General features: G+C 40.1%; 1 protein-coding gene across 1 annotated transcript; it reads left to right on the top strand.

Annotated features, from left to right (window-relative positions):
- The first annotated feature begins 719 nt into the window (after positions 1–719).
- Positions 720–8,278, top strand: trib2 (tribbles pseudokinase 2). Its single transcript, XM_074685501.1, has 3 exons — positions 720–2,121; positions 3,617–3,909; positions 6,030–8,278. Exons 1-3 carry the CDS (start codon positions 1,852–1,854, stop codon positions 6,502–6,504), a joined length of 1,038 nt encoding a protein of 345 aa, XP_074541602.1. The 5' UTR covers positions 720–1,851; the 3' UTR covers positions 6,505–8,278.
- Positions 8,279–22,072: the final 13,794 nt, after the last annotated feature.

Genomic DNA, 22,072 nt, shown 5'->3' with positions numbered 1-22,072 from the left:
ACTTGGCACAAAAATCTGATACATGATCCCATATCAAAGCAAAGCTAATACCTTTCACATTTAAAAGATGCTAGTGGGCAATTTTTCCAAGGTCAAGGCTTACACTGATCAATGTCATTACACTCTTCAGCTGGGAAGACCCACCCCCCCTCTTCAGATCTCTCATTTTATTCTTCTCTTTTTGACAATGGCTCTTGCATACTGCATATGAGTGTATTTATTTATGTATCCCTTTGTAATACACATTTTTATTGCTTTCATTGTACATTTACTGATCTATCCTCGTAGAAAAGGAAAGTTGAATTGTTGCATTCACGTGCTAAAATACAAATAGTCTCCAGTGTAACGTTGTGGCTGCATTCAGTGTTTTTGCAAATGAATACAACTACTATATGACTGGGCTGGCTGGTGAACATCTGCCTGCTGTTGTGAGAAAGGGATCCCCCTCACTTTCCCTTGAATGACATTTCAGGAGGAAACACATTTGTTACACAGCACGTACAGTAGCTATACTCTCGCTCCCATCATCGCCCCCTCCTTCCCCACCTAATTTACCAGCGTGCGATGCATTTAGATTCATGGGGGTGTAGCTGCACTACATGGTTCTCACATGACTGCGCTGCACATTATAACTCAGAGTGGAAGCCAATCAGGTTTCGAGATTGGAGTGACGTCAGGGGGCGGGTCGGTATGCCTCCCTGTATGTGTATGAGTGTGTGCGCGTGTACGCGAGTTCGTGCGTATGTAGAAGCTCCCTCAGCTCCGCAGCTCTGTACAGGCGCAGTGTGTGCAGTGTGTGCAGTGTGTGCAGCTCGGCTGGCCTCCCTCCGCACTGAATGGACTAGATTCCCAGCCACGTAAGAAGCACAGCGGCACCACGGGAGAGAGGATGTCCTGCTGAATCAAGGGATAGGCCTGGGAAAGTCGGCCGGCCGTCCCTTCCTTCCTTCCTTCCTTCCAGCAGCAGACATACAACACTGACGACACTTTTCCTCATTTGGACAAGACCGAGCGAAGCAGAGAAGACGTCGACTCCCGCATACAAAGAGCTACAGCAGTTTTCCGGATGGGGTTTTCTGCTCCTGTGGTAGATGACAATCACCGTGCATGGATATGATCCTGGGGAACAAGGCCGTGCACTGACCTGGTACTAGTTAGCCAACGAAGCTAACTAGTTAGCTCTGCACCTGCTAGCCATAATTTGTCTGACCAATTACGGCTAAATTTATCAGCTAGAAATCGCTTGCAAAACTTGATTTATGTTTCTAATGACATTATTTTGAGACTGCAAGCTGTACAAAATAATTTGTTTCCATTTTATGAAACGTGCCATACTATTAACCGGCGAGATAAGCTAGCGAACAGCTGCGGGTTAACTAGCACTCTTCATTCATTATAAAAGCTGACTTTTTGTAGCCTCTGTTAGAGATTTTTGTATCTAAAGGCGCCACGAACGTTAATGAAATTGCAGCAAGCATTTGCACAAGGTTTTCAATCGACGTGGGGCAGTGCATTTATCATTTTAACCTGGCCTTATCTCTTGAATGGAAAACAAAGGGGGTCAAATGTACAGCTGAACTCTGCAAAGAAAATTGCAGACCTCAATTTTGAGAACCAACGAGGCAGCTTTGGTTGTTGGTCGTCTGCCTCATTCGTGAGCAGCGAGTTGCATATAAAGTAGAGAGTATATTTTTTTGTTTTTTTAGAGTTTATTCACGGTTTTACACAAGTATCGAAGATACTGTGATATTGCACTGAGTTCACAACAAAGTGGTGCCCTTGTCAAAGAGGAGTAGAAGACCGAGGAGGAGGAAGGCCCCCGCTTTTGTGGAGTTATCTCACTTTTTCCTCATGAACATACAGAGGTCAAATCCAATTAACATTTCACGTTATGGGAGATCACGGCACAAATCACACGATTTTGAAGAGCTGTCTTGCTTAAGGACTACAGAGTCGCACCAGAGTTTCAGTCCCAACCTCGGGTCCCCCAGCCCGCCGGAGACCCCGGACTCCTCTCACTGTATCTCCCGCATCGGGGACTACCTTTTGTTGGAACCACTGGAGGGAGACCACGTTTTCAGAGCCGCCCACCTGCACAGCGGGGAAGAGCTCGTATGTAAGGTCAGTAAGCAGCGTGATCGATCGAGCCTACCTTCATGCTCCCACAACAGCTCTTCTACTCTTTCATGAAGCCCAAGTGCAACACGAAAAGAACATTTGCGGGATGAAATTCAGTGTTACTACAGACTTCTCACCTCTGCTGCTTGTAGCTCATGATACTCAACACTATTTCAACACCTATCACATAAAATATAACGCACATACTTGCATTGAGACACGCCAGCATTTGGTTTCTACTGACTGGCTTTTGCAGAAAGTCCTCTGCTCTCAGCTTTTAAATAATTGCTTGAATTGTAAATAGAGAGCTGGCAGAGCAGCCTAATGGAAAAAGTGAATGGGGCGAGCTGCGTGGTTTGGGTTGCATGATGTAACGTTGACAAAGGAGTGAGTAACCACGCACACACACTCCTCTCTGTGCTATTCTTGCTTACCCCTGGCTTCTCTCGTTCATAGTGCTGTGCTGTAACAGTATCAGATCATCCTTGGTTTTACATACAGTGCCAAAGAAAAGACATCTAGAAGCAGCTTTTGAATTGAATATTCAAAGAAAAGCGAGGTTTTGACAACAGTTGTGTACAGAAGAGCACACATAAGGCAAGGAAACTGCACAAGTTCAGCCAGCTCTGACCCTCTCACCATAAAGAGGAAACTGCTCTTCTCAAAGGTTGAAGACCTACTCACAGCCTTCACTCACTCACCACATGTATAGCCCATATTCACATTCCTATATCACTGATTATAAGATAGATAGATAGATAGATAGATAGATAGATAGATAGATAGATAGATAGATAAAATACTTTATTAATCCCCAAAGGGAAATTCATGAGAATAGAGATATATGAGCAGTGAAGTCGTGTCTAAGGTACATTCCAGCTGGCTTAGGAGTCTGGATGAATTGAGACGATAGTTGCATGCACTGTTGGACTCATAAGACATGGCGTATCCAATAACCTGTACCTTTTGACTCCAGATAATGTTTCGTCATGGCTATAACAAATTAATGGCCTTTGGCACCGTCTGTGGGTTAACTGCTTTTTGACCTCATCTGCTTTGTGCTGCTCTCAATACGGCACCAATCAATCCACACATCAATGATGAATCATTACTGCTAAGCTGGAGGTCTAGGTAACAGTACGAGCTGTATTTGTATTGACTGAAAGCAGAGGAGCCCTCTCACCTGAACTGGTGGTACTGAAAGTCAATTGGGGGTGGTTACTATGGAAACAAAAAGAGACACTGCTACCTGGGGCTGCAGAACAATACTGTTCATTAACTGCTGCTTTGATTTTGTTACTTTGCATCCTTTGACCCTCTCAAGTATCCACAAGTTAAGTAGCACAAAGATGTGGCACACTGTTCTTGTTTCCCTTCAGCACAGTTTGGAGCCGTTTCAGTTAGATTAAAGTGTTTCTGCAGAAGGAAAGGGAAGATTAAAGATTTGCACTAATGTTAAAAGCAGACCGTAAATAGGTATGTTTTCCTGTCGTTGCAGGTTTTTGACATCGGCCGGTACCAGGAGTCACTGGCGGCCTATTTTGCCCTCGGTCAGCACCAACACATCAACCAAATCGTGGAGATATTGCTCGGAGAGACTCGAGCCTATGTATTCTTTGAGAGAAGCTATGGCGACATGCACTCTTTTGTCCGCACCTGCAAGAAGCTGCGGGAGGACGAAGCAGCCAGACTCTTCTATCAGATAGCCTCGGCTGTGACACATTGCCACGACAACGGGCTGGTCCTTCGTGACCTCAAACTAAGAAAGTTTGTCTTCAAGAACGAGGACAGGTGAGTCCTCCAGAAACTACAGTGTTATTTTCAGCTTTATCTCTGCTCCCTGTGTGTCTAATAAGAAGCGTTTCAAACTGATCTGTGTTTTATCTCCACTTACACTGATGATGCTGTAAACTGAGACAACGCAGGGCTGACATGCCTCTCCCAGATGTGGTGCTGAGTACAGGAAACCTAAACCCTTTATGTCTCCCCAAGATATTTCTGTGCACAAGGTTTATTACTGGATCTGACTCATATATACACATATATAAAGGTGTGTGTGTGTGTGTGTGTGTGTGTGTGTGTGTGTGTGTGTGTGTGTGTGTGTGTGTGTGTGTGTGTGTGTGTGTGTGTGTGTGTGTGTGTGGGGGGGGGGGGGGGGGGGGGGGGGGGGGGTTGTTAAAGTGCATTTGTTTTAAACAGCTCATGAAAGGAAGACCTGGAGCATAGAAGTTACCAGAATTAGCTGATACATGACAGAGACAAGCTTTTGCTGCTGCTGCTCTTAAGTGATCAGCATTGGGAATCCATGGAACTGCATCTGTGCAACATGAATTTACTGACCCCTGGTGGGAACACTGGATAACTACCAGTCTAAATATACAAGGATCTGTTTCCACAGCAACCTCCAAAGCCCTGTTTTTTAAATAAGCTGTGTATTATCTTTTAATGTATAAAGGCTTAAACCTCTTTCCAGACTTAAGCCAAGTGAATGCTAACTCTGCAGATCCAGAAGGAAACTTCCCAATGGCCTCAGAGCCCTCTGTCTCTGAGTGTGATGTCATTCTTTGGCTCTTACTTTGGAAAAGGGAAGTTGAGCCGTCCCACATATTCAGTACCGGTTCAGTGACCTTGAACGTTACACCAGACTGCTGCTGGGTTGCCATTAAATGATTGATGACAGGTGAATTTTTAGAGCTATCACGCAGGACAGTGTGAGGACACATTTACTATACGACCTGTCACGAATCCTCTTACATCTTTCCAACAGGTCTGGCAGCAGAATTGAAGAGACGGTGTTTCAATAGAGGCTGAAACACAAGGATCTGATTTGGCTCAAGTTTAGGATTGTGACAAAAGTTTGTAGTGTCTGCACAGAGTAGGAAGAGAACAAGGCGAGACATCATATTGTACCTTAGCAGGCTACCTCATGACCTGCCAGCCTCCTGACTTTATTCTGTCCTGTTGTTCTCCCAGCACCACGCTCACGACACATTGTAGGATTTGAGACTATCAGAAATAGGTTTGGTCTTTCTGTTTTGCTAAACCCTCTAAAGAATAATTGCATATGTTTGCACATGTGCTCCAAAAATGCTAATATCCAGAATTACGTTATTAATAAAAACACATGGCATTTAATCTCCCAGAGGAACAAAGGGAATTTAGCTCAGAAAACAATAGACTCTACTGATTTTTCAAAATGTGAAAAGGCTCTACTTCATATTAATGAAAGCTAATTGAAACTTGAAACAATGAACCACAGAGTGGGCTCGTATGGTTGCAGCCTTGCATTCTTGAATAGGTCCCAGCACATACTTCTTGGTTTTCCTTTCCATGGCAGGTCTCAGGACAAGGATCTTATCACATGGTGGTGGGTTCTTTCTTTGCAGCATCATGGCAGCATTTTCAAAACCACATGCACACAGAAATCGCTCTTACCTGAATCTCTTAACATTCTTTGGTGACAATGCATCTCTACTGCCAGCGTTTTTATCACTTCAGGAGTATCATAGCTGGGATCAAGAGGGTGACAGATGTTGTTTTGCCCGGGAAAAGCATGAGAAAGAATCCACATGGTCTGGTTGCTCTCTAACAGCGCCTTAAGAGTTGTGGAGGTCTTTTGGAAATTATTTTCATGTTGATGCCCTTGAGCTGCGCTTTTATCCAGGCAAAAGGAAATGTGGAACTGAAGCCCGAAGCATTTTGCACTCGTCTTTTTTTGATATTGATCTGAAATATGCAAGATATGTTCTTCAGAGCCATTTGGTATTTCTATTCAATGGCATCCAAATAATAAAGTAATGAGACTGATCTTTATTTACTGACATAATCAGATAATTTCTGTTTGTCCTCAGCACTGTTGAGCAGTATCATCGTTTTTAATGTACTTTTCTCTTTTCTTTGTTTGTCTCCAGGAGTCTTGTAAAGCTGGAGAGCCTTGAGGACACTTATATCCTGGATGGTCATGATGACTCCCTGTCAGACAAACATGGCTGCCCTGCGTATGTCAGTCCTGAGATCCTCAATGCCAACGGCAGCTATTCGGGGAAGGCAGCTGATGTCTGGAGCTTGGGCGTCATGTTGTATACAATCCTTGTAGGCCGCTACCCTTTCCATGACGTTGAGCCCGGATCCTTGTTCAGTAAAATCCGCAGGGGCCACTTTAACATCCCTGAAACACTCACACCCAAGGCCAAGTGCCTGATCCGCTCCATCCTCCGCCGGGAACCTGCAGAGCGCCTCACCTCCCGGGAGATTTTGGAGCACCCCTGGTTTGCCTCCTCCGGGGCACTAGGGGGAGCTACAGTGCACTGCAGAGGGGAAAGAGAGCAGGAGCAGATGGTGCCTGAGGTGAACATGGAAGAAGAGCTGGAGCAGTTCTTCAGCTGAGCAAACAGCAAGCACAAACAGATGACTTTGCCACGGCCGGCTCATCATGCTCACAGCAGAGCCAAAAACAGTAGTTTAGAGATTAATAGGTGATCATTTGTCACTCATAATAAAGGTGTTTCCATCCTATTTCCTTTTCCACCATTTCATGGAAAACCTTAAGCCTGGCATGACAAATGGCATCTCTACGTCACCTGGCGAGGCACCTCCCGCTCTAGGAAGCTGCTGCCAGACATGCAAGTTGCGACGATGTAGCAAAGTTTTTTCTTTCCTTTTCAATCTGTTTTGGTTTAATGTGGTGCTCTTAACGGTAGACACATTCACCATTTTTGACACTATGGAAAGCATGAAGGGACATCAGAAAACAGGAAACCAAGGAGAGCAGTTAAAAAAAACAAACTGACAAACTGCAACACCACACCTTAAAGTTTTTTTTGCTCTAGCTTGAGGTGCTTACAGTTTAAACCACAGACCCAGGGCCAGACATAACAACCTCATGTTCTTATGCTGAACAAATACAAGGTGATTATCCCTGACCTTGGATTGGTGGTTGGTGAATGGAGCAGCTTTGGCTTTTTCTTATCATAATCATCCACAACATGGTTGACCTCATCTTTGTTTTGTATTTTTCCTTATTTGTTTATTTTTATATTGGTAATAATGCTGACATCACCGCTAAACCCCTCAATGGCCTTGTTTTCAGTCATTCTTATGTGTATGCATCCATCTTTGTAACACTTTGTCCCATCTTCCACACCAGTTTATGTTTCAGCGACTAAGCATTTTTAAACAACTCGCTACTTTTGTTTCAAGCTATCCCACTCTGTTGTTAATGCTGCTTTGAGATCACTCCCTGAACCTCAATCTTCAAACGTTTTCTTGGTAAGCCTCCAAACATGGCATCATGCACTTGATGTGTTGGGTGAATGAATAATTCCACCTTAAAATTAGCTTCCTCTTATTTAAATTCATTCTTCAGTTGTAGGAAGGAGAACGTAACATTTATTTAAATTGTAACAACTATATATATAAATCTAAAAATATATATAAATAAATATATATTTAAAACTACATTGCAGGGTTTTTCTTTTTTCAGAGATTCCTTTTTCATGTATGATGTAGGCAATATCTTGACACAGGACAGGCACAAAGAGGAAAATGTCTGTCTGAAGTTTTGGTATACACGATATCTTCTGTGCCAGTATTCTGGTGCCCTGACAAGCCCCATGCCACCCGGTCTCCCTCGTTTCTTTTTTCAAAACTTGATATGAGATATTCAGTGATAGTATTGCTATGACATGCTCACTCCAGGACCTCATGTTAGTTTTCTACTGCCTGCGTAGGTTCTGTGAAACGATCACACTCGGAATGGGTACCAGTGGACATGTTTTGTCGTATCTCAATGTTACTTGAATTTGTGTTTTTAATCTAGTCATTGGCATGTGCCCCATGAATGCTATAGCCTGCCTAGCAGGGGGGAGGGTGGGGGGAGGTGGGTGCTTGTTTTTTAAGAAAAGTTAAAAACAGGAAAATTCTCACTTTGCTACTTTTCTGAGTTGCTTTTCATTAAGAAAAAAACAACTATTGCTTTTTATTGTTTTTTGTAGACTGAGCTACCTTTTATTTAAGTTGGTGCTGATTTGGTGCTAATGTTTAGTCCTTTTTGTTTCATGGAGGGGGTGGTGCATGGTGGGATATCTGCCTCAGATGTTCTGATTGTATTGTAACAGATTCTGGTGTTTTGTCCAAATTAATTCAGTAAATAAATTGTGAACTGCTATCAGTCTTTTGTTGCTTTTTTAAAATCTGTCTACAGAATTTAGTCACAATAAAGAGAGTGGTGGCTGACTTTTCAGTGGAAAACCTGTAGAATATTTGTCAGTTTCTTTATATTTCCAGGAGTAGGTAAGGCACAGCTTTTCATACCAAGCCACATCTTGGTGATTCCACCTTCATGAAATGAAGAAGCAGGTCATTTAATGCACGTATATGAAGAAAATGTAAATTTCCTTCTACACCTGCCTTCCCTTTACTGTGTGCCCTTACAGAAGCACTTTCCAGTCCATCATGAGATTGCAATCAGCGACAGGTCTTGAATGCATTCCAAATGAACAAGGAGAAAAAGGCTTTTGCGCTGCCAGCTCCACTTTATCTAAATGATTCCACACATGAGGCACCGGTAAAAAGCTCTTCAGTCCAGTAATTTTCCTGGAGGCATCCCTGTGAGAGACCATTAACAACATTCTTTCTTTCCTGTCCACTGTGGCAGGATTGTAGTTCCGCAGGACTGGCTGATCCTCTGTGGCTCTGCTGACCTCGGCATGTCACTGAGGCAGAAAATCTCTTCAGATTCAAACAAGGCAGGTCCATAATGTAGTTTGAAGTAGGATCTGCATATTTGTGGGCTCTCCTACCTGTGATCAGGCTCATGAATAGTAATGCAGATTAAGCTTCAACTATCAAACAGGGCAAAGCTGCAGTAGTTTAAGATGCCTATGTGACTATCCTCTGTACAGGGCAGAGTTTTAATAGTAATGGGTCACTGCTTAGCCCCACCTGTGATCATACTGTTCACACAACAAAAAGCCCCGTCCATTCTCCCAGTGGAGCTGAAAACATGCGATGCCATCAAAGGCTTAAAATGACTTTGACAAGTTATGTACTGTGTTCGCTTCAAGAGGCTGTCCATATTTCAGGGAGCAACATACAAAAAGAACAGGCAGATTACTATTGTCCTCTCATTTCTGTTTATATAATGGCAAAATCCAGCCTGTAGAAGTTTTTATCGTGCAAATAGAGGATGCAGGAGATGGTGCTGCCCTCCCTCTTGCAACTCAGTGGACAGGCTGTCTTTCATTAAATTCAGCTTGAGAATGCTACATTGACCTCTAGTGGCAATAGAAGGGAAGGAACAGGGATTGATATTTCCAAGTGCAAAACAATAAAACATTTGTGCTGAAATTGATTTCATCTAAATTTCTTCCTCTGATCAAAAAAAAAAAACATGTCTGGTTACTTTGGTAGGCAAGAAGTCAACATTGATTTAACAAAAATGTGGTACCTCATAGTGTGTTACAACGTACAATACTTAGTAAGAGAAGAGTTCAGACATGCAAACCACTTCACTCTGTGTTTGGTAGATTACAAAAGCTATCAATAGGTTGTTACTGATCCTTTTTGCCAGTTCTGCATGTGTGAATGTGGAAGTGATGAGTGTGCTATACAGATCAGGAACAATAGTGTTCAACTTATTACTTACAGTATATGTCTCTCTGCTGCATGGGTTGGTGAAAAGTCATTGAGAATTTAACCCTATATTGCTGAACATATCAGATTTCATACACGAGTTTCAAAGACCTCAAAATGATAAATAGTTTCCTAAAAAAAAAAGTTTAAAAATGTTAAAATGTATTTTTTTTAAATCATTGGAAAACCATTGAAAAGCTGCAGTTTTGGTTCTTACCATCTCAGTTCCACAAAATTAGGATTTTCAGAGGGGTCAGGCTTTACAGGGTTAATATGTAAATCTAAACGTATTTGTGTTTTGTTGAAGTGGATCATTAATCATGTACAACAGACATTGTGTTTTCATTTGCATGAAGTTAACAAATCAAATGAAACACGAAATTCAGTATTATTTGAACTAAATCAAATCAAATCAAATTCAGTGGGGACGCCAGCTGGATTGCCACGCTGGTGGTGGTTTCAGTCTTTCTCCTGTATCGCTCTTGTTGGGCTCCATGAAGTTTGCCAGCACACTTAAGAGAAATTTGTAAAACATTTAAAAAGGCTGCAGAAGCACAAGTTGCTTCACCCTGAAGTTTAGAAGTAAATGTAAATAAAGATCTTAAAACTCAGTATTCCACATTGTAACCGTTCAGAACTGCAAAAATTAATATGCTTCACTGAACTGTTCAAATGAGATATGATGCAGGAAACGTGCATTCATGTTGTGAACTTTTCTTTCTCTGCACTTTAATTAGTTTCAGTCGTTTCTATCTTTGTAACTCTCACTTTGTCTAATTAAAGACCTTGTGCTGAGTCAAAAACCTGGCAGCAGCAACTTCACAGTGCGAACAACACTCCCCAGGCAAACTGCACTGCTATTTTTATTTTTGACAGACTCTGACCAGGTGTATAAATTTAGACACTCTACTTTCAAGAGTCTTCACTGGGTGCAAAGACAGAAAGTTTGGAGTCTGGTTTGAGCCCAAACCAGATTAGCAGACATCCACATTTCCTGCCCCGCTTGCTTGTTTTGCCTGTTGACAGAAATGATTCATCTCATGTTTACACTCTGCAGCCAGTACTGTGCATTTCCACAATCTGTCAGGCTGCCGCTGAAAGCTGTTGACATCCACAAACTTTATCAAGACTTGGTAAACACTGAAAATGTAATGAAATCTGTCTCTGTTTGAGTTAAATTATTGATTAGTGTTTGCTTCTGTTTTCACACCACTGCAGGACATTAGCTGTTTACTTATACAGGAACCATTACCAAACAGTTTATTTAATATTTTTTGCATTTTTAGGTGCTCATTTATTTCTCTCAAGCTTCTCAGGGAGAAAGAGAAAAAACACATGGGTGCTTTAATAGCACTGTGTGGAAGATCAACTGAAGAGACATTATATGAATTTCTCATTTCTCACTGCGTGGATTTGCTGCTGATTGCAAAACGCAGTGAACTTCTGCCCCAGAAAATCCTGCTGTCACAATAATCTTTTTTTGCAATCCCATCACTAGTGAGATTAAAATGAGGGCAAGATAACATATTATAGGTAGAAAGTTCTGTAAAATGATGATGATAATAATGATCTCTCACTAATGTGTAGGAGTACTCTAGATAGATGAAAGAGGCTCGCCCTGGAAGGTGACCTGACTATTTACGAAGCACTTAAAAAGAAAGTTATCACCATTTCAGCTATTTTAATTCAAAACAGCTGCAACCTGTTTCCATTTTAACACAACAGCCTTTTTGTTTGATGTCAAGCTACAGTTGGAGAGTCGATTACTGCTAAATACTTTTGCTCTTCCTGAGGCTGAAGTAGTGAACACAAGAAAATACAAATGTCCCTGCTTTAGAATTGATCAGTAGGTGGAAAGACAAGATGAGTGAAATTTGAAGAATTATTTACAAATTATAAAGTCAAAACAAAATATTTGATTATTTGTTAGCTAAGGATGGGTACCCAATTGAGTACTTCTATAGGTACCCACCGGTTCTGTCTGTAGAACCGCGTACCAATTCACATAAAATCAAACGGCACCCGAACGCATCCTTGTAACTGTGAGTAAGTGGAAGAGTAGGCAATTTTCCATGCTGGACATGAACACAGCATTGCAAGGTTATATAACAGAGAAGAAATATGTTAAATTGAACATTGAGATTTTAGAATTAAACAAATTTATATTTATTACCACATGAATGCACAAAAGTACTTAAAATAGGTACCGGTGAGTACCGATTGCCAGGTACTGGGTATTGGTACCATACCGTTTTAAATGTGAAAGGTACCCATCCCTGTTACCTTGCTATTAGCTTGTTAACAAACATTGGCAAACATTGTCATTTTACAGCATCCTAATTTAAATCTGTCAGAGGTTGATCTTTTTTTTTTCTCTCTGAAACATAAAATGAATTAATGCCTTGCTAGGAATGCTACCTAGCAGTTGGTTGAAAGCTAATATTAGCTGTTAGCTGCTGGCGTAGCTGGGGTCAGCCCTATGTTCCCAATTTTGTTGCACATCTTCAAAATTAGGTCTTGTGTTCCTACATTTCCCTTCAATTTAAGCCTGATCTTTGGAAGCACTCTGTAACAAATGAATGAATGAATGACTGAATAATTTCAATTTGATCATCAGCAGCAGAAACTGCCATAGCCACAGTCATTACAAGAGAAAAAATAGGCTGAAGTAGAGCTTATACAGTAGATGCGAAACCCTTGTTTTCATTTCCTTAAGTCAGACAAACAAAACCATATTTTGGAGAAAAAGAAAAAATCCAAGCAATGTGGGAACATTGGGCCATGGGAATAGAGGCCCTGCAAGCGAACAAGTAATCAAAAGTTTTGTTGTTGAAATATTAAAATATTACCTTCCAGGTGTTGACTCTCTTATGCATTTCAGTTTCAGATCAATCTGGAGGTGGTATGATTCTCACAGTTTGTTAATCCCCATGTTTCTACTGTAATCTGAACCATGTTGTCGAAGAAGAAATGGTTGCCATGTTAATATAATCTACTGCTATCAATATAAAAATGTCAAATCTTCATATGCAGATTTATTTATTTAACTATGCTGCGTGTGTGTTTTATTGTTTTAAAATTCTCTCAAAGCAAACAAGAAAAGTTATCTTCACTTGCACCTCACTGCTCAGTTTCACAACAGGAATATAAGTTTTCCCCCAATTCAATTAACTCAGCCTATTTTATGCACAATGATTTTATGGAACTCCGGGGAACAACATTACTGTCTCACTGTTCTGAAAGTTTTTCTGTGTTCCGCCAAGTTGCTCCAATTAAGGTTAATGGCATGGTTGTGTAATGATCCTGCTTCAACAAAGCTCTTTTCAAACACTGCTGCTATTGTGCCCAGGATTTGGTGGATACGGGCGAACCTGACAGAGCCAGAAGGCAATAAAGGTGCTTCAGTGATTCAGCCCCCAGGCACAGCGTGGCGCACATGGGTACTCTTGGGTGTTCTGGCAGCAGAGTTTTGTGGCAGGGCACCACACACACACACACACACACACACACACACACACACACACACACACACACACACACACACACACACACACACACAGCAGATGCCCTCCGTTGTCTTCCACACAGGCACAAGGCTTGGCTGGCTCTTGGTTACAAAACCCACAGAGAAACAGAGAGGCCTGGGACTCGGCCAGGTGGATGTCTGAGTCATTTGTTATGGTGATGTTTGATACTGTAATTCATCCCCAAGCAGCATGTAGCAGTTTGTCTCTTATTCTGCTCATACAATTTTGCCTTAGCATATCTTAAAAACAATTGTATTCAATTTCATTTAGTTACATAACTCTTTAAAAAAACAAAAACCAAACAAAAAAAAAAGATTGTGACGATGTCAAACAGCAGAATACAAAGAACTGCTGGAGTTTTTGGTCAAAAGAGCTTAAAACAATATCAACAATAAAAAGCTCTATATTAGAGGAGAAACAGGTTTTGGGTTGAAGCTTCTAACAGTGCACAAATATACATTTCAGTTTCTACAACAGTGAATTAAAATTTATATTCTGTTGGGTTGAAAGGTTCAAATCAAAATAAACACGGGTCAGTAGAGTTCAGTTTACAGGTTAATTTTCATTGTTTATGCAACCAAAGATGACTGGCATGAATTAAAAACTGAATGACAGACTTTTTTACATGTCACCTGGCAACATAAGCAACAACCCTTATCATATCTAGCTGCAGCTGGATTACACACTTACACGTCACACTAGTGGTGGATCACAGTTCCTCCGCAGCTTGGGTGGCAGAAGCCCTGATTTACTGAGTGCTTTAGTCCCATCAAGCCATTTAAGATCGATTCATTTGACTTTCATAATCGATGAAAAGGTGTAAGGTCCTATTTCAATCAAATAGGTTAAAAAAAAAAAAGGAGAAGAATTGTTTTTGGGATCCGGTAGGCACCTTGTTTCTTTGTGTCCTCCCACATTATGATTTCTGCCCGAGCCACTGTTGAAACCTTCTTTGCTTTTAAGAAAATACTACTGAAACATTTCTACAAATAAATGCTGAGAATACTTTTTGCAAGGTTGAAATATAAATTCATACAATACTCCTTTAGCCAGTGCTGCCCCAATTACATGGTCAGTAAACAGCACAATCAGAGCGTCGAGATGACAGAGTAAAGTGGAGAGAGGTCTTGAGTGCTGTCTTCACTTTCCCCATTCTTCTGTCAATATCCAATTATCCTCTCTGCTACTGAAAGTGTGCCACTGCGATTGCTTTTGCAGGCATTGTATTCTAATTGCACTTATCCAAAGTAATGACGCTTTAAACAACCATTGACAGCTTTAAATAGAGGAGACAGTTCAGTTGGAAGAGAGCATAGTTTAAAAGATATTTTGAAGGGTCCCTGCAAAGGGGGAGAATTTTGTATAGCTGTTGGTTCTGAGGTTTAGACATCTGTAGCTGTTTCAGGTATTTCTCTTATAAGGGCTTTACAGATTACAGTGTTTGGAGGAAGTTCTGGCTTTTTCTTGTGAACAACAAACCTCAATATACTTCTGTGTATATCATAAACTCTGTCCTACAATAGCACCAGGAATATCATTACAGGGCAACATTTGTGATGATTATCTTACTGTTTGTCAAAGATATTGTTTTTGATTTTTTCCTTAACCTTTACCTTAAAAAAAAGAAGCAAAACAACCTTCTTGCCATTATATGATACTCATACATTATGAGACATGGTTTGCTTTATAGTAAAATATAATTTGTGCAAGTCACTTGCATTGCTAAACAACATCCTAGGATAAGCCCAAGTGACTTTAGTCCTTAAAAGCTTTCCACTGTCTGTTTCTATGATTCAGGGTCTTGCCTGAGCCTAGTGCCTGGCTGTGCTCAGAGGGAGAGGCAGTTGAATAAAACATGTTGTTTTGTGTTTTACTGAAGTGCTGGAGAAGTGAGAAGAAAGGGGGGAAATGGCATGAAGTCCTCTTCAAAAAAGAAAAAAAAATCTCTGAAGCCTAAAGTAGCAAGATGTTACACAGGCTGAGTTCAGCTTTTCAACAAGCAGGAACATCCTGTGAGCTACAGATGACCATTTTACAGTGGTCAGCCTTTCAAATGCAAGCTTTGATCTGTCTCACTAAAGTTTAAGATCCAAATGTGCCATGCTCCTGATCTGAGAGTACATTTTGATAAGGGGTGTCAGATTTTTTGAGATGCCAAAAAAATGAGGTCTTGTTTTTATTTTCACCACTTGAGGTCAGCATAGACTTAGTTTCATCATACTGACATAGCACATGTAAGCAGACATTACTTGCACATCTGTAAATACTGTTTCACTGCATAATCATGTCCCTGTTTGTCTGGGAAATGTATGGTCAGTGTGTCCTCTCCTTTGGCTGCTTTAGTCTTGATCACTGTAGAAAACAAAACTTTTAAGTCACCAGATGCTCTCACTTAATGTAAAGGTCCCTTATAGTTCAATATAGAGTCATATAATCATCAAAATGTAGAATGTATAAAACAATGGATTAAACAGAACATCATGCGTTAGGTATCAAGCTCTGTATCCATACAGAGGTCAGACCTAATAAAGAAAGTAGAAGCTGAAATGCTGTCATTATGTTGCATTGCTGAGTTTGAGGAGTGATAAAATGTATGATGAAATCACCTCTTCATTAGTTTATAACAAATAAAAGCAGTGTATATATGATCCTTAAGAGCAGACAATAGATTGAATTAGATATTAGACTCCTTAAGATGCCATATAACAACAATAAATTTGATGTTTTAAGCAAGCATAGTAAAAGCTTATCAAAAGAAAAGCCTACATTTGCATTTTCATTCATTTTAAATAGTATTGTGAAATACCAAGGGGGAGCTTATATTAACAGGACAGCATGGCTGAGCTCTATGTCTTATACAATTAAAATGAAATCACAGCAAATGGTAGATTTTAAAAATGTTCTTTCTTAATGGGCTTTTTGCACTGCAGCATTCTCTTCCATAGAATAAACAAACAATGGCTCTCATGGCGTGCCCTCTTAAGCCTAGAAGCCCACAACTTTGGACTAGTGACACAACTGCAGAGCCACAGGCTTCAGAAATATTTGTGGGAGGGTGGAGAGTTTGACATGAACAAGGTAGACAATGTTGATTAATCACTTTCTCAAGCATTTTCTTGTGGGTTGTGGAAAATTGCAAATTAGGGCAGATTTAATTATGGCCAAGTAGTTTTTACATTACATGAAACTTGTTTTGGTCTTTTGGTGCTAATAGTTAAAAAACAAATAAACAAACAAACAAACATAAGAAACGAACATCACAAATAAAATTATATTAAGAATATAATAAACAAAAGTATTTGCATACAAAAGTGAAGAATAGAATATAAATGAAAACAAACACTAAGAGAATATGAGATTAAAATGTGTACAGAATAGCTGTTCATTAAAGTGGGAGTTGTGCATGGCAGTACAAATGAGCAACTGTGCAAAATAAACAAGTGACAAGTGTCCATGGGGGTCAGGGGCCTCGTTGATGAGACCAGCTGCAGATGGAAGAAACTGTTTTTGTGGCGTGATGTTTTGGTCCTGATGGACTGCAGCCTCCTGCCAGAGGGGAGTGTTTCAAAGAGTTTGTGTCCGGGGTGAAAGGGGTCAGTCACAATCCTCCTTTCTCGCCTCGGGGTTCTTGCGCTGTACAGGTCCAGGAGGGATGGAAGACTGCAGCCAATCATCTTCTCTGCTGAGCGAATAATACGCTGCAGCCTGCCCCTGTCCTTGACCGTGGCCGCAGCGTACCAGATGGTGATGGAGGAGGTGAGGATGGACTCAGTGATGAAGGAGTAAGAATGCACCATCATTGTCTTCGGCAGGTTGGATTTCCTCAGCTGCAGCAGAAAGTACATCCTCTTCTGGGCTTTCTGATGTTCAGCTCCCACTAAAGGTCCTGGGTGACGATGGTCCCAGGAAATGGAAGGGCACCACAGCGTCAACTTGGGAGTCACACAGGGTGACGGGGGCAGGTAGGGCTGCACCACCGTCATCTCAACTGTTTTCAAAGCGTTAAGGTCTAAGCTGTTCTGATCTCCCGCCTGTGGGCAGTCATAGGTAATAGTGGTAATGGTGAATGCTGTCAAATGGTAACATCCATTGTGAAGTCGATGAGGGCTAATAGGCTGGTAAAAAAAAATGGTCATCATATCATGGAGCAGAGATATATTATATTATACTCCTCTGCAGTGCTGTAGTGTTGTTCTGTCTCTTGGTACCTTACATATTGTCTTGCTTTTGTGGCTGACCTACAAATTTATAGACATTCCCTTGCTGCCCCAAAACAACCATGAGCTGTCACTAATCAATAAAGTGGAAGGCACAGTTTATTAGATGTCAGTAGCTAATCAAAAACCATGTCTGTAAACTGGGACACTAGCTAACGTCACAAGCTAGGTAGCACCCTTTTTATCATATCATGTCACCATAACTGGAGAGGTCAGTCGATCCACTGTTATTTTACTACAACTACACTATTATTTTCAACAGAATATGATACCTGGCTTCATATTTATATATTTCCCATGGTCTTTTCAGCTGCATGATTGTATTCAGTATATTTGCTCATCATCCTTAATGTTTCTATGTAAACTTATCTGCAAGGAGTGATGAGACCAGAGCCTCGGAGCCAAGCATATGAATGTATTTGTTTGCTAAATAAACAATTCAAATGTGAGGTATCTGACTGAAACATGTTTACAGCCTGGTACAACAAATGACCTCAATCTGAGTAGCTTATTTCTCCAACAGCACACACTTCAAGCAGGATATATATGTTTCTAACTAGGCAGTTCGGAGGATATTAAAATGACAAGTTTACTCAGTCAGAGGCACAGCCCAGCTGATTGACAGATGGGCATCCTGTAGGTGTTTGTGAAGAAGCTGAAATCTGCATTTCCATTATGGCTTCTGTGGACCATGTGGTTCAAAACTCTATTTCAGAAACAGATGGGTGACATCACAGAAACTACGACCATTTATTATACAGTCTATGAGAATCACTCAAAAAAGACTAAGACAGGCGGAAACACAGATTAGGGCTGTGTCTCACACCGCTTACTTCTTATATATGAAGTGTACTGCGTACACTCTGCACTGACAAGAATAGTTCACAAAATCTTTCAGGGTCGCATTGTCCCAAATAAAAAACTGCAGCTTCACACTGCATTTTACAACTGTTCACAGGTGTTCTTCTGCTATTCAATGATTACAACCATCAACCATTGTTTGATCTGTTCCTGCTCCTTCCTCTATGTAAAAAATATGGAAAACAATAGGCCTCATTCACCAATAAATATGAAGAAATGTTCTTATTCTCTCACAAGCTCCGTTTTTACATAAAAACACAGTCCGATTCATAACACGTGCGCACCAGCCAATTTCCTCCCCACCATCGTGCGTATCTTAGTGAATCAGACTCATTCTGAATTGACAGGCGTGTTCCCGCAACCTGCAATCAGCATACTAACACACCCCAATTCAGCCATATAAGGATAACAAATACGTAAGTATGAGTGAACAGTGAAGCTGTGTGTGCGTCATTTGCTCAGAGAAATCATAAAAAGAAGCAATTTACGTCATGTTACCATTCAATTTACATTTAGAAACATGCTTAACAACTGACCTCCATTAGAGACGCTGCATTTAGGATACCCAGCAATTCAATTTTAACATCAAAACTGGGACATTTTAAAATGCACATTGTGATATTTTGAACTGTAAAACTAAGCATTTAATGTAAGATTCTGTATTATGTGTATGATAAGGGTGGATATGCATGAATTTTGTTATTTAATACATTTAGTCAATTCACAGATTTTATTCTTTGATTCTATTCAAGTCTTTCTTCTTTTACTGAAAGTAGTCCAAATATGTCATGCATTTAGTGAAAAGTTTATGTGTTCACACTTGCTAAAGGAGCTGGTCGTCATTATTTGTGTGTACACACGGTCTGAGGAGGTTCTAATTTGTGCGCACAGTAAGAACAAATTCAAGTAAGAAATATTGATGAATCACAGAATTGTACGTCAAACGTTTGTCAAATACATGATCTAGGCCCAAATTTGTGCAAATGCACTGTTCATGAATAAGGCCCATTGAGTGTGGGAAGTGTCCAGCGTTACGAATCTATACTGTCAGTGTGAATACACTTATGATCTCAAAATAGTAAGTATAAGTTCAAAGTACGCTATTTTGGACACAGCCTAGACAGTCACAGAAGTAAGAGCAGAAAGTAAAACTAATCCAGACGCACAGGGAGCAAGAATTACTACAAAGGACTACAACACAAAACAGATTGCTATTAAATAACAAGACATAAAGAGCAACTTTTAACAACACAGGGAAACAAGCTATGAAACAAAGAATAAACCTTCAAAGAGAAACAGGAAATTAAAGACAGAGTACAGTGAAATTACAGAAACAAAACAACAGTCATTCATGACATTTGTGATCTTAGGGGAAAAAAACTGAGTCAAGTTGGGGAATCAAACCATCTCTAGCTGGGTTTTGTTACCATGAATGTCTACTTTCATGTCCAAGAAGTGGGCTGTCAAAAACAGCTGTTCATAAGTGGTTTATTCATGGCATTCATTTAGTTTTTTCCATTTGGCCAGTCATGAAATATCTTACATCTATAACACAAAGAAATAAAAACAGTTACCGTGAAACAACAACAACAACAACAACAAAATCACTGCTATAAATTGTTGTGATAAATAATTGGTTGTAATATCAAATTCAGCAGCATCTGAGCAGCTTCTACACGACAGTTGTTCCCTTTAAATGCCAAAAGAACAACGCCGCCTGTTAAGTTGTTCAGTTTTAGGATTAAAGCCCTGAGAATTGAATGCCAATTATCAAGTTGAAGAAGAAACAAAGTCTGTCCCCTGACTCTAATTATTATTGTGCTGTTTTTAAAATCACATGCACATGAACAATCCGACACAGTGAATAGCATGCTGCTCTGCAGAGTTGTGGTGCATTATCAGGTGTTAATTGGAGGAAAGTGTTTTTCCACCTGCTGCAGTGATGGAGGAATATGTGTGTGTATGTATATATGATATGTGAATTTATATGAATGCATGATTATTTTTGTATACATATACATATACACATACATGCACACACGCATATAAATATTACTACATACAAATAAAACTATATACATATAAATATATAAATGTATAAATATATAAATATGTATGTAAATATGTATGTAAATATATATATAGCCATCCATTTTTTATACTGCTTTACTGCTTATCCTGTTCAGGGTCGCGAGTGGCTGGAGCCTATCCCAGCTGTCATTGGGCAAGAAACGGGGTACACCCTGGACTGGTCGCCAGCCAATCGCAGGGCATGTATATATATATATATATATATATATATATATATATATATATATATATATATATATATATATATATATATATATATATATATATATATATATATATATATATGTATACAACTGTCTACAGGGACTTGGCTTTGAACCTGGAAGGTCGCTGGAGGGGCCAGAGGGTTTAAGTCCCAGCATGGACCAAGACTGGGAATTGGGATGATAGCTGTTGAGGTGTTAGCATGATTTCCTAAGTGCTGTCAAGGTGCCCTTGAGCAAGGCACTATTACTTTTTGCTGTTGAGGTTGTACATTGTTTTAGACAAAAACATCTGCTAAGAAAAACTTCAAAAAATTACAAGTATATGTATTTGTTTATGTTCATGCATACGCATTTATAAAGTTGTTCTTTGATTTCCCATCCATTATCAGAACCTGCTAGTTCTAGGACACAATGTTTACAGTCTATGAAGTTTACTGCACTGGCAATTTGATTCACATTAAATACTATTAAAAGTCTATCAGAACATCTGTGAAAGAGCGGCAGCCCTTTATCCACTGACAAGAATAAGCTTAAGAACATGCAGTTTGAAGCAAAAGGAAAAAAAGAACATTTTTTCAGAAAAAATCTTTTACACAAAGACAAGTAGAGAAATACCTTAGTTTCAGAGAGTGATTCTTCAGACTGTCGTAATGAACTGCAGACCAACAAGCTCCAATTGGCATCTCTAAACTAATAGTATTTGTCACTAGTCCCTTATTTGGAGACAAGTCTTTTCTTTTTGCAAAGTGCTTATTCTAATTCTGCTGTGAATCCTTTTTTTTAAGATGCCCTGAATTTTTCATAGTGTTGATTTAACTGCCATTGATTTCTCGTGCATAATCAGAGTCATAGCAGCAAATCAATTATTTAAAAAAACAAATTCTGTGGTGGACAGACTGTGATTTCAGACTGAACTGCTGATGTTTAGTTTCCAGACAGATATGGATTTCATAATGGATAAACATAGACTTGCTGGCTCCTTCATCTCTCTCTAATAGGATAAATGTGTTGGCTCTTCCCTTTTTCTGTGATGTCACATCGAACAGTTCTGCCAATATAAGTCTACCAACTACCATGGGGTCCATTACATACAGTGCTCTTTAAGAAGTGTGATGAAACTACAGCCTGGTTACCGGAGCGTCTGGAGTTTATTGTAAAGCAATTGTAACCTGTAAAAAAAATAGACAAAGTGACAGTTTAACTCAAAGATGAAGCTTGTTTTTTTTTCCCACTGCCTCCTGAGCCCAATTACTGCTGTTTACAGGCTTCAGATTTAGTCACACATACAGCACATTAATAGGCTCTAACACATTGCCCTGCAGAGCCACTGGTATCCGAGGCGAGGAATAGCAGATAACATGTGGAGCATGATGGACAGATTTAACCATCGACAACAAGGAATTATGGGAAAGCTTTAGTT

This window comes from Halichoeres trimaculatus, unplaced genomic scaffold (genome assembly GCF_033239565.1).
Source record: "Halichoeres trimaculatus isolate MK-OKI-2021-1 unplaced genomic scaffold, fHalTri1.1 fHalTri1_scaffold_13, whole genome shotgun sequence".
Lineage (NCBI taxonomy): Eukaryota > Metazoa > Chordata > Actinopteri > Labriformes > Labridae > Halichoeres > Halichoeres trimaculatus.
This window is presented reverse-complemented; position numbering and strand designations above follow the sequence as displayed.